At 33.6% G+C, this 13,342-nt stretch overlaps 1 protein-coding gene and 1 long non-coding RNA gene across 3 annotated transcripts; both read right to left on the bottom strand.

The window, feature by feature from the left end:
* Positions 1-240: 240 nt before the first annotated feature.
* Positions 241-2,146, bottom strand: LOC111783231 (probable xyloglucan endotransglucosylase/hydrolase protein 32). 2 transcript variants are annotated; one of them, XM_023664134.1, is made up of 4 exons: positions 1,945-2,146; positions 1,263-1,363; positions 975-1,192; positions 241-900 (listed from the first exon to the last, which is right to left on the bottom strand). In XM_023664134.1, exons 1-4 carry the CDS (start codon positions 2,144-2,146, stop codon positions 546-548), a joined length of 876 nt encoding a protein of 291 aa, XP_023519902.1. In that variant the 3' UTR covers positions 241-545. The 2 variants fall into 2 exon arrangements, with proteins under 2 accessions (XP_023519902.1, XP_023519903.1); XM_023664135.1 differs by having other exon boundaries at positions 809-889.
* Positions 2,147-9,988: 7,842 nt separating this feature from the next.
* LOC111782719 lies at positions 9,989-13,173 on the bottom strand. The gene is made up of 2 exons (XR_002813182.1): positions 12,784-13,173; positions 9,989-10,364 (listed from the first exon to the last, which is right to left on the bottom strand). It is a non-coding gene; the product is annotated as an uncharacterized LOC111782719 (long non-coding RNA).
* Positions 13,174-13,342: the final 169 nt, after the last annotated feature.

The raw sequence follows: 13,342 nt of genomic DNA, 5'->3' as shown, positions 1-13,342 counted from the left end.
CCTGTTTGGCCCGCAACAGTACCTTGACCAACCCCGAATCCAACAGAAGCAAGCCCGACCACCAACCGAGAAGAAAACAACTAAAAGATTGGCTTAAAATGTTTAAAGATTGGGAAACATGATTACCAAATTAGGACAACAAACACTCACTTATTAGACCAAAAGTTACCTTAAATGTTTTTTGTTGTCATTAGTAGCAAAATTAGGTTATTTGATGAGACAACGACCAAAAATGTTTTCATAGAAATGGCATCTTTAAAGAATCCATGGGACCCAAAAGATGATTTCATTTATTCCATTGATAGTAAGCAAACAAAAAGAAACACAATCATAAAGCGATCCAATCCTTGGAAGGACTCGGAGGGCCTAACAACACAAACTTTCTCTTTCTTGACCTCTCTCTCAGATCCCCCAACTTTTTTCTTTACAAAATCAAATCATTTTTCACTTTTTTCTTCTGTTTGATCCAAATAACAAACACCCAACTATTATTTTCTGTTTTTCAATGCCAAAAGGTAAAAAAAAAAAAGTGATCTTTTTTTTTATCAACACTCAGGTGTTAAGGTATGATCCCTTCTTGGATCATGGCAATAGTTGTACACCAAGTAATTGCTCTGCACCCACTCCATGGCCCTTTCCTGCTGCTGGCTCATCCCGCTGCCCGGTCCGCCGCTAAGCGGATGGCACGACGCCGCCCCGTCTGCAGCACAACCACCTAGCTTGAAGTTGTTGTATCGTCCGATAAACGGTTGATATTTGTAATCAGCCTTGTACTTTCCGTCCTCCGTCGCCCACGACGACGCATCCCATATCGACCCGTACACCCACATTGGCCTCACGGGGTATGTCGCTTCGGTTTTCTTCTCGTACCTCCTGATCGGTACGTCATCTACCAAGAATCTACAACGTCGTATGAATAAAACTTATCGTCGGTTTGAAAGTACAAAGACTAAACGTATAATTTTAAAACGTACATGATTTGTTCTCGAGTCCATAAAATGGCGTAATTGTGGAAATCTTGAGTCGGATCGAACCAGAGATGGAATCTCATTTCCCTTCCTATGATGTTTCCATCTCCACTCCCTCTCATAAACACATTGGTTTGTAGAACATATGGCTTATCCGACGTCGTTCCGAGGAATTCGATATCGATTTCGTCGTGGTTTCCGGGGTAATCTTCATTGTTGGATAGCTACCAAACCCAAAAGAAAAATAAGTAAATTCATCACTATGTTAAAAGAGTAAATTTAATGAATACTTACATAAAAAGAAGTGATGACACCGGCAGTGTAGCCAGGATGAAGCTTAATGGCAGCTCCAAAGTAGCCTGATTGGTATCGATTGAGGGATTTGAATCCACTGCCTGTTTAAGAAGGAAAAAAAGATAATTTATAGTTAAACTACCACTCAACTAAGTTATACCATTCTTAACGAAATATCCTTTAAAAGAGTGTGGAGAACTCTCCCTACCAAACATGTTTTAAAAATCTTAAAGAAAAGCTCGGAAAGGAAGTCCAAAAAAGACAATATCAGCCTGTGATGGGCTTGAGCTATTATAAATAGTATCAGAGCTAGACACTAAGCTATGTGCTAGTAAGAAGGTTGTGCCCCGAGTGGACAAGAGGCAGTGTGCCAAGAAGGACGCTGGGTCCCGAAGGGGAGTGGATTGGGGGATCCCACATCAATTGGAGAACGGAAGGAGTGCCAGCAAGGATGCTGGGCCCCGAAAGGGGTGGATTGTGAGATCCCACATCGGTTGGGGAGGAGAACAAAACACCCTTTAAAAAAGGGTATGAAAACCTCTTCCTAGCATACGTGTTTTAAAAACCTTGAGGAGAAGCCCATAAGTGAAAACTCAAATATGACAATATCGGCTAGTGATGGGCTTGGACCGTTATACTTACCGTTCAGCTCAAAAACTTAAGTGGATAGATTACAGTATACCTGATGAACTATCGAGCCAGATAGTTAAGGTTCCTTGGTCGACTTTTTGATGTTGCGAGCCCCATCGGTTTCGAAAGCCGTGATCGAAGGCAATGGATTGAACTTGGTTGCTTGGGAAGTAGCCAGGGGAGGGAGGATTTTGGCTAGAAATGAAAGAGAAGAAGAGAAAGAGAGAGAGAAGGATAAGAAAAGAATGAGGCATTTTTGAAGAGAGAAAGGTTTTGTTATTTTGTATGGAAAAGTGAAGGAATGGATTTGGTATAAATAAGAAGATTAAGGACCCACATGAGAAAAAAATTAAAAGATGATGAACTTTAGTTGATAGGGGAAGTTGGAAAATGAAATTATTGCAAATTTGGATCATAACACCTTTGCTCCTTCCATTTTGTTTTGCACCAACTCCTAACATATATTGTCCGCTTTAATCCGTTACGAACCGCTGTTAAGTTTTTAAAAGGAGTATGCTAGAGAGAGGTTTCTACACCCTTATAAGAAATGCTTTGTTCCCCTCTTCAACCAATGTGTGATCTCATAATCTACCCTCTTTGGAGTTCCAACGTCCTCCCTGGCACACCGTTTGGTGTTTGGATCTGATACCGTTTGTAATAGCCCAAACCCAACGTTAGTAGATATTGTCTGCTTTAGCCCGTCATGTATCTCCATTAGCCTCACGATTTTAAACGTGTCTGCAAGGGAGAGGTTTCTACACCTTTGTAAGGAATGCTTTGTTTTCTTTCCAACCAATATGAGATCTCACAAAAATTGTCGGCTAAATTGTCCTAACTCGAGTGAATTTGGTAATAATGATTAGCCATCTACTTTCTTGGGTCGTAGAATCGATATCTTTTTAACCGGACCACAACTCACCCAAATAGTAGTTCCAAATGAAAAGGAAGCAAGTCATTGAAAAGTATCCTTATGACATGTTCACCTAGCTAAGAAGTTATCACATATTTTATTGTTTTAATTTTCTATCACAAATGTTCTCTAACAATACATGTGATACCGAGTAAAAAAAGAGTATATGAATGAACTAAAATGACATCTGAATGAGAGCGATTCTGAGAATAAGATGACAAAAGAAAGACTTAAAAGAATGAAAGTTACCATATATAATAATAAGGTACTCCTTTTTCGGTGACCCAAGTATCTGGACTCCGAAATTAAGCCTGATTTTCTTAGAACCACACTATGTTGGGTGACCTCTTGTAAATTTTTGTAGAAAGCATGTGAGTAAGGACAAAGTATGCTTAAAATACCTATATTAGTATACAGGGACATCAAGTGCCGAATTCATGTTCCAAATCTTGAGTATGGGGCTCATATCCAAATGAGAGCGATACTGAAGATAGGATGTGTAGAAAAGACTTAAATAAATTGACCGTCACTACGTATACCAACAAAATGCACCTCCCTTTTTGGTAGTTTAATCGTAGAAGCTCCTTTCTAAAGCCATCTTATATTGAGTAACCTCTTAAAAATTTTACTAGAAAGCATGCAAGTAAAGACAAAACACGTTAAAAGAATCCGCGTTGCTCTTGAGAATAGTTTTTACTCTCATAAGCGAGAAGTAAGTAACACAACTATGTCGCAAGAGAATATCGAGATCATCAAGTACCAAATCCGAATTTTAGATATGAGAAATTGCATAACACATCGCAACAAAATCTTCATGGTCATTCGATTCAAGTTACTCCTCGGTCTCACCTAATACGATGTTATTTGACATCAGCTCGTTCAATCCACAGACAAAATCGAAGCGACATGAAATGATATGAAACCTAAAAAGATACCAATACTGTTTGAAAGCCATATTCATAAAGATTCTTAGTTCATTAAACCATATTCATAAGTACTTTGCATGAGAGAAAAAAGGGTCAAAATTTGGTGCAGGAAATTAGCAAACAAACAGTGTGAGATGATCTCTTAAGGGCTTTGAAAAGTCACATCTTCCATACATTTCATGCACCAAAAACAGCCATTTTTGTAGACCATATTTTTCCTTTGATGTGCTGAAGTTTGGGCGGCGGTGGTTGGGCCTCCTCGGCCGACAAGTCGGGTAGCTTCGGATCAAGAAATCGATTGATCCACAACCAGCCAAAGAAGAAAATGATTATAGAGATCCAAGTGGAATGAATATATATATCTTAAGGACCCACCTCCCTTTAATGTTCATAAAGACTTTTCGATTTTTTTTTTAATATTTTCGTTTAATGTGAACCTACCTCCTAATCTCCTTCGACGTCGTCACGTTACTTATTTCTTGTTTCCACAGACGAACACGGGTTTTTTCAACCTATTCATCACCATACATATAACTGTGTCAAGCAAAACATACTTAACCTTAAAATTCTCATGATTGAGCCACTGGCAAAAGAATTATGGGACAAGCTTGAAGCGAAATATATGAAGAAGAGTGTGGAAAATAAACTCTATTTGAANGGTGTTTCTTAGTCATTCTATTCTCAAAATCGCTCTCGTTTGAGTGTGGTCTTAGTTCATTCATATACTTCTCCTTTACTCGGGATATCACAACGATGTTTACAGTGAATTAGTTTTAAATGATTTCTTGTACACAATAGTCATGACATGCATATTGTAACAGTCTTATATTTTTATGCTCTCTTGTTTTCGTTGAAGAGCGTTTTGATTTTAATTTTATTTGGACTACGTTCGTATATCTGACACTCATATTTAATATGGAAGATAATCTATGTTTACTAAAGTAGGGATATAACCACTTAGAGGTATTTTCATGAACAAGGTTACTCTACTAACTATATATATATATATATATATATATATATATATATATATATATTACTCACTATAGCCTATAGAAGCAAATGGGTCATGTTTTAATATGAAATATTACTAAAAATTAAATGGTATTTTTGAATAATTTAGGATATTATTTATATTAAGCAATTTATAAATAAAGTATTTAATCCTTATATTATTTCACCAACTCATTAAACTATTTGTTCATCAATTAAGTATTCAATTTAAATAAATGGATCATCTATTTGATATTTGTTTAATTTGTTCATCACTTTTTTCGTGTTATTATATTATTTTAATTTGAATGGATTATCAATCATCGCCAATAAAATAAATATTTTGATAACATCATTTATTCGTTGAAATATTGGGTTCCTTGTGGAAATAGAAATACATAAAGTGTGCTTTATTATTAATTTTCTTTTGGCATGGTAGCTAAAGTATTCACTTAAGGACAACGTTAGTGGACTATGTTACAAAGGATAGAACACGATGATCGTTTGAAATAAACAACGTCAATGATTATAGATTTTAATATACGAAAGAAATAATATTTTGAAGTAAGTTCATTCTGATTTTTAGTAAGTAAACTGAGTTTAATAGTGTGTTTAAAAAACTTTTCTTTTGTGTGAAATGACCATCATATTTATCATGATGCTACGACGATCGTTATTTCCTCTGGGTTGTCTTGCAATAGCCCAAAGAAGCTATTTCGACCAACAGACCCCAAGGGGTTTGCGAGCTCGCCTCGTGGACCTATGCTCACACATGTAGGTCATGTGTAGAGAAGTACTACACATCCAATTTGTCCGGGCTGGGAAGCTGCCTAAGAGAAGACAATTTTAAATGATAGGTTCCATCATTCCATATGTGCTTGCATTCTCTCGATCATGGAACTTATGTTAGGATAATTGTATTTTATTTATTTTGTAGCTCATCGGTTAAATCAGGGCATCATTTTAGTCTTTTCTTTGATTTATTTATATTTCACATTGATTACTTTTTGTTGTTTTGTTTTAAGACTTTTAATGTGAACGATTAAGTCCATGACATCGTTTTATAAATTATTTAAAATGAATGTTTCTGCATAAAACAGTCATGTCATGCATATGGTAGCGACTCTATTTCAGTAGAAACTTAGGGTCGTTACAGTCTGTATCAGAGCTCTAGGTTATAGATTATGTAGACTAGCCTAGCCTACGAGGTAGGCTTGACATGTCTCATGGTCCCACACCTGATGCTCCATGGTCATCAGTTATGTCTAACGAAAGATAATAAATTATATTATGATTTACCTTGCATAGAATGTGAATGTTAATTGATGTATCATTGGGGTTTAGATTTAACCCGTTTGTACTGTGAATGGGAAGCTATGATTTTTCTAAGGAATATCAAATGTTTCACTCAGACATCTCGAACAAAGTTAAAATACGTAGTGTTATGACCATAGAAATGAAAAGGAATGTACCAACGTATACTGACGAGTAAGTAGTTTCAAATAAAATGACTACGAAAACTTGATAGACGACAATTTCTTAGATTTAACATTTTTTGTAATGAAGAATATTTAAAATTTATTTGCTAAAAATTTTTTGTTTTCAAAAGTTAAATAAATATTCTTCAAAATAATTAGTTATGAGAATAGTGAAATTACAATTTCAAAGTTTATTGATTAGTGAAAATAGACATACTTGTTTATTAATCCACAAATTAAATATACATAATTTTATTTATTTAATAATATTAAAATGACATATAAAAGATTTGGTACGTGTCTTTATTAGGATTATATAAACCAAAGAAGATAAGAAAACCAACAACTTAGATGCAAAATGTCGGGAAACAATTATATATTTTTTATTTATTAAGATTTATTAAACATTTATAGAAAAAATTTATATAATTATTAAGCATTTTTAAATATTTTAAAAAAAAATCTTAATAATTTAACTCGATTATGTTGGAAGAAAGTCTCAAGGAATAATCATGCATTTATAATCAAGGAATACTCTTCCCATTGGTATGAGACCTTTTCGAAAACCCAAAGGAGAGCTTATGCTTAAAATAGACAATATCATATCATTACGAAGAGTCCTGTCCTAAACTTAGCCATGTCACTATACTTCTCAAATGTCGAACAAAGGACTCCAAAATAAAAAGGAGTGGATGCTCCTCAAAGGCAGGCATAGTAAAAAATGACTAACACTCCAAAACAATAAGGAGTCGAGCCTAACCTTTTTTAATATTTTGTTTTAAAAATACCCGCCAACTTTTAAAATGATTTAAAAAATGCTATTAAGATTTCAAAAGTTTTATTAATCCTTTTAAAACCTTTTTAAAAATTTCAAAAATACAACTTTTTTAAAAAACTTAAAATATATTTACGGTTTCTATAAAATGTTTGTAGATAATTCATAAAGTTAAAAGGGTGTTAATATTAATTTTAAAATGTTATGGGTATTTTTTAAACATAATAATAACGGTAAATATATTTTTTAATTTTTTTTTTAAGAAAGGTAGAAGGTATTAATGAAAGTTTTTAAAGTTTAAGGCTACGAAAACCAATTCTAAGTTTTTTTTTTNGCTAAAGTGTATTTTTGAGCAAGTGTAAAGTTAAAAGGGTATTTTTAATAATTTAGTCATTATTAATTTAAATCTATTTTATGTTTATTTTTATTATATATCACCCATTTTTCGATTCATCCTTAATATCGATATCGAACCTATAGACAAATAGAAACATCATGTCAGAAAAAATTTCAAAACTTTACTTAAGTTTGAGTTGAAAATTTCGTAACTCAAGTGACATAAAGCATATATCTTAATGTCAAAAAATTGAATCACTTATCTTACTAATCGTTAAAATAAGAATAATTTTTTTTGTCTGATCAAATTGTTGACTTCGAGAGTTTGATAATTCGTGTTTTATTTCCTAGATTATGTTCGAATGTGATAAAATTTCGAGCATAATAATTTGTTATTATTATTATTATTATTATTATTATTTTGTTTTTTTATATATAAATAAAAGTTAATTAGATAGACACGCAAAGAAAATAATAGATTTTCTTCGAATGAATATTTTCTTTTTGTTTGGCATGGCATGTGTATAGTGTTTTATGTATTGGATATAATATTTAATGCCCAATTTATTTTTTTAAAAAATAAATTGGAGCTCGAATATATACAAAAACAAGGTCGAATTATTGGAAATAAAATTATTATTAAATTGTTGCTTGTTTGAAATTAATTAAATTCATAAAAAAAAAAATTAAATTGTCATTTCGATGACAAGACATGAATTGTGACATCTTAAAATAGCATATACTTTTAAAATATAAGAATAAAATAAAAAAATATTTCAATATTATTTTTTCAAACTAAAAATTAAAATTTGAGAAAATTTTACAATTTTTATTTAACCACATCATTTTTTATCTTAAATTTTCATTTTATTAAGGATAATTTTCCGGTGACAGACTATCTCTATAGAATAACACATTTTCTTTTGGTTCTCTCTTTAGCCCTATGTCTCTTATCCTTAGGAGGTTTTTTTTTTTTCCGGAAAACTTCATTTGTTCTAGTGTGGATGGTAGGCAAGCCTATATTTCTTGGTTTTAATAACGTTGTTTCTATCTACTATTATCTCAAAATAATCAAGTTATTAATGACGGGACGAAACCAAGAAATAACCCCTCGTGCGAAATTATAGAAGATCTCCATCAAACAATTCCATGGAAGTGAGTATGATTGTATGTGTGATAGCATCTACTATACCAAGAATATCAATGAACCCGATTATTGAAATTGCTCGAGTCATTTAAGCATGTTCACATGTATCCTACAAAAATTTTCAAAAGGTCACCAAATATAGAATTGTTTTAAGTAAAATTGAGCCACTAAAAATATAGGTGCATCTTATTGGTACAGATATAGTTTCGATTCATTTATGTACTATTTTTCTTAGGTGTTACCTGCGTGATTCTGATTTAGATTAGTCATTTGCATATTACGTGGAAGTATGATTATTTTTAACCCAATTTTATATTATAATCCAGCAAAAAAATTTATGGTTAGATTGAATTTTGTTCGTTAATTAATAAGCATTGTTTATTAAAAAAATTTATAGTACGAACGATTGAGTTGAGTAAAAAAAAATATATATTACAATCCGACCCAACTTAATCCTCGAACACTACACTTGTTTTTGTTTATTTATTTATTTTTCCACACTTTTAAAATTCAAAGTCTATAAGTTTGGGCCTCAAACATTGTTCATATGCTGTCTAAAAAACAATGATATAAAAAAAAGGCCCCAAACAAAAATGAGAAATTTCTGAAACGATTAGAAAAGAGAAGCAAAACAGTGGAAACTGACAGCCCAGATAACGCGCAAATGGCCCAAGCCCATTACCCCGGCCCGATCCAGAATCTGCGCCTCGACCTGTACCCGTCAGCCAACCCCTCACGTGTAGTGCACGTGTGTTGCTTTAGTTGCAGCTCGTCCACGCATTCGGCTCCGACATGGCTCGATATGTTCCGCTCGTCTCCCATTCAGCTTACCGGCTCGGGTTACACTATTTAGGTTTGTTTCCTATGTTTTGACCTCATTGAAGGCGTTTAAGGTCAGTTGAACCCCCAATTGCTCAAATTAAGTTATGTTGAGCTGGAAGTATGTTCATGTCAATTGTTGATATGAACGCGGAGAGTGAATGATAAGGAATGCCTCAAACTAGCTTTAGGATTGTTGAGTAACTTCGGTTCAGGCCAGCTAAGTAAGTGAGTCCCCACTATCGATTTGGTTTGAAGAATTGTCTTATGTATGATGATACGTGTCCTGTAGTTCCTACATGTGTCATATGCTTGAATGTTATGTTATGTTATGCGATGTGATGTTATGATATGCTATGTTTTGATAAGTCATGTTATGCTATATGATAGCAGACTACGATAGGCTATGTTGGGTAATGATATGCTAAGTTAAGTACTAGTATACTATATGATATTTTATTATAAATATTTGTCTGTATTACTATAGGTATCTTTCCATTTATTACTATTTCCATATCCTTATAATTTATTTTATTATAAAATTTATTTTATTATAAATAGAGAACTTTCACACACTATTTAGGTGTGGTGGATTAAGCAAACATTCTCACCATGTCATGCTATATCATGTTATGTCATGTCAGACCATGATCAACTATGTTATATCATGATAAGTCACGTTGTGATTCGATCATACTATTATGTGTAAAAGTGATGACAAATTTGGATGTTATGATGCATAAATCAAGACACGTGTACAGTGTCACAACCCAACAATGGTTGTGCCCCCAATATGTCATCGAGGACGATGACTATTTTAAGTGGGGGAGAATGTCACAAAGTAACTATGAAGAGAGTGGGTTGTGACACTCACGTTGCGACAATAGAAGCGGCGACCCTCAAGTGGCCCTCTACCCGGCCCTTCAACAAGCCAATCTTTGCCCCTCATGTCTATTCGATGTCTCTATCTTGCTTATGTCTCAACTTGTCTTCAATGCCCACTTCCTGTGGTGTGTTAGATGATGCACCGTTTTTCTCGATCGCATCATGGCATTCGTCTAGGCCGTCGAGTGATCGGATGGGCACCACTTGAGGAAAGACTCAAATGTTACAAGATTTTAAGGTTCTCACTAAAATATCCAAAGTTTAAACTAAAAATAAAAAAAAAATTGACAAATTAATTCTCGTAAGGACTCGTATGTTACAAGATTTGACCTACCATACGACAAAACTTATTGGAATAAGACTACGGGATCTAAAATGAAGGCCACATCTACAAATGATTAATCAATGTTATTAATAATGTCATTGACCAAACTAATGGTAACTTGAAACTTGAAACTTGATGGGCCATCCCATGGTACATATTCTGATGGACTAAAGTACCATTCCATTGACCATTGATGATAATACTTTTTACTTATTCTAGGACCTATCTATGATATTTTGAAAATTTGAAATAAGAGTCGAGCTTCAAGCGAGGTATGTAGCTCCTCAAGGTTACTTTAAAGAATTTTCTTATAGGACGGAGTTGATTATGAGTTAATATTGATATCAAATTCGAAATGGAACTAATTGAGTTTGACCTTTAAAAGCTTGATGATTAATTAAACTACTGTTTATAACGGACTTAAATGAATGATCTAATATCATATGAAATTAGGCAACATGTTAACCTGATATATCATTTAGTTATATGTAATTTACTTATGCCTATGGTTTACAATTTATCATACAATATGATATGATAGGATTATGCTACTATGTGGAGACGGTTAGGGGTTTGCCAACTATCCCTTAATTTTGAACTTATCTCTATTGACAATGGTTGACATAGTATTTTGGTACTTGGCAAAGACATGTAGTCACTCCTCTTATGCTCGCACAATGTAGAGACAGTTAATGTGTAACTCGTTAACCTTTAAAAGTGAACTTGTTTTGATTGGCTATAATCTAAATTTGTATCCAATGATGAGTTGATAGATAAGACGATCATGCCTTAGATTATAATGATATCTGGTGCCATGAGGATTCTATGGGTCGGGATGATAATGGGATCTCCAACTATCCTTTAATTGTGAACCTGTTCAAGTAAGGACATGGTCCATACAAGTATATAGTAATTGGCAAGCATGAGATTATGATGATGATTACAATAATAGCAAAGAATTAATTACATTATCCAAAAATTTCGAGTAACCCTAATAAGATAAATGAGCTCCAAGGAGTTTAGGAGCTAAATTACTACAAGACGAGCACAAGATGCTCCTCTATTTTACCTAACGATCAACTTATGTTTACCAAATCATACCACACGAACACTGTTTGTCGTGTAGTTATATCAAAGTCATTTCATTACCAAAATATTAAGCGGAGTACGTTTTTTAAAGTTTACTCACAACAGAGTGATTTGATATGAATACATATAAGAAAGGACAAATGTTATAGAAAATAGAAAGAATCTCAATCTAAAGTAGTAAAAAGGATACAAAAGCACTTTTGAATAAAAGCACAAAAAGAAAAAGTTGTTAGGTGGATGAGTTATCGAGCAAATGTCCAACTCAACTATGTACAAGTGTTTGTGGACAAGATGAGATGTTTACAATCACCAAAAACCAACATGACAAGACATGAGAATCTTAGCCAAAGGACATCTTATATCGTATGAATCAAAAAAACACACAAAACACCATCCAACACTAACCTCTGCCGTGTAGTGCGTTTCTAACCTTGTCTTCCATCATTCATCTTTTGTCCCTTCCATATGTTTTTTCATCTAATCATACTATATTCATTTGAGTTCAAATAGTTTTTTAAAACTTGATCTGGGCCAGCGAGAGGTTTCCACACACTTATCTTCAACCGATGTGAGATCTCCCAATCCACCTCCCTTGGGGGCCAAGAAACATTTATCTCAACCGATGTGAGATCTCACAATCTACCTCTTAAGGGCCCGTGTCCTTACTGGCATACCGTCCAGTGTCTAGTTCTGATATCATTTGTAACAACCCAAGCCCATTGGATCTCACAATCTACCCGTTAGAGACTAGTGTTCTTGCTGGCACACCGCCTGGTGTCTAGCTCTAATATCATTTGTAACAGCTCAAGCCCACCGAATCTCACAATCTACCCCTCGTGGGCCAACGTCCTCACTAGCACACCGTTCGGTGTCTAGCTCTGATATCATTTGTAACCGTCCAAGCCCACCGAATGGTTTCATTCCTCTCTCACAAATTTTCTAAGTCGTTTGTTATATGCTAATCGAAACAAGTACTTTATTGATTAAGAGAGATATGATTGATCAATCCATATTGACATCCCACAAGTTGACCTAAAAAAAACCTAGCATGTATGATTATGCAAAACTAGGACAATAATAGACAATAGAGATAGATCCAAAACTTTATTGGTTGATAAACATTAGAAATAAACTCAAAACTAGAATCAAGCAAACAATGATGAACAGCTAGAAGTGAAGAGCTAAATGGAATATAATTTTGAATTTACCTTAGCAATAGAATGGTGAGGCTAAAGAAAGGTCCTTGAGGCCTTGTCTTTATGGAGTATATAGTCGTTTTATTGCTGATGCAGCATCATCAAGATTCTCAGGTTGAATTATTCAGCTTGTGAATCTTGAAGATGCTACTCCTGCAAACAACGCCTGCCCATTCTTCTCCTTCTTCTTCTTCCACCTTTCTTCCAACCCTTTATAGAACAAATCAAGAACAGATCCATAAAAAACCCACCAAAAAAAAATTCAGATTTTCACTCAATTCTCCCAACCCATTTTCAAAAACCCCATTTTCAGTTCATATTTGATAGAAAGAATCAAAATTTCATTGAAAAAATACCCAAAAATCTGAATCTAAAGAGCAAAAGGGGAAGGCTAAATCCAAACAAAAAAACCCACAAAATTCAATTTTTAAAAAAGAAAGTAGAAGAAACCCTTTTTTTTCTTTTTCTTTTAGATCAATAGAACAGAGAAATAAATATATATATATAAAAAAAAAAAAAAAAAAAAAAAAAAAAAAAAAAAAAAAAAAAAAAAAAAAAAAAAAAAAAAAAA

The sequence above is a fragment of the Cucurbita pepo genome, chromosome LG20, assembly GCF_002806865.2.
Source record: "Cucurbita pepo subsp. pepo cultivar mu-cu-16 chromosome LG20, ASM280686v2, whole genome shotgun sequence".
In the NCBI taxonomy this organism is placed as follows: domain Eukaryota; kingdom Viridiplantae; phylum Streptophyta; class Magnoliopsida; order Cucurbitales; family Cucurbitaceae; genus Cucurbita; species Cucurbita pepo.
This window is presented reverse-complemented; position numbering and strand designations above follow the sequence as displayed.

Excerpts from the sequence above, each read along its gene's own strand:
- LOC111783231 (XM_023664134.1), bottom strand. The coding sequence starts at position 2,146 with ATGCCTCATTCTTTTCTTATCCTTCTCTCTCTCTTTCTCTTCTTCTCT. Across the intron at positions 1,193-1,262 it reads GTGTCATCACTTCTTTTTAT|CTATCCAACAATGAAGATTA; the intron begins GTAAGTATTCAT and ends TGGGTTTGGTAG. Across the intron at positions 901-974 it reads TGGACTCGAGAACAAATCAT|ATTCTTGGTAGATGACGTAC; the intron begins GTACGTTTTAAA and ends ACGACGTTGTAG.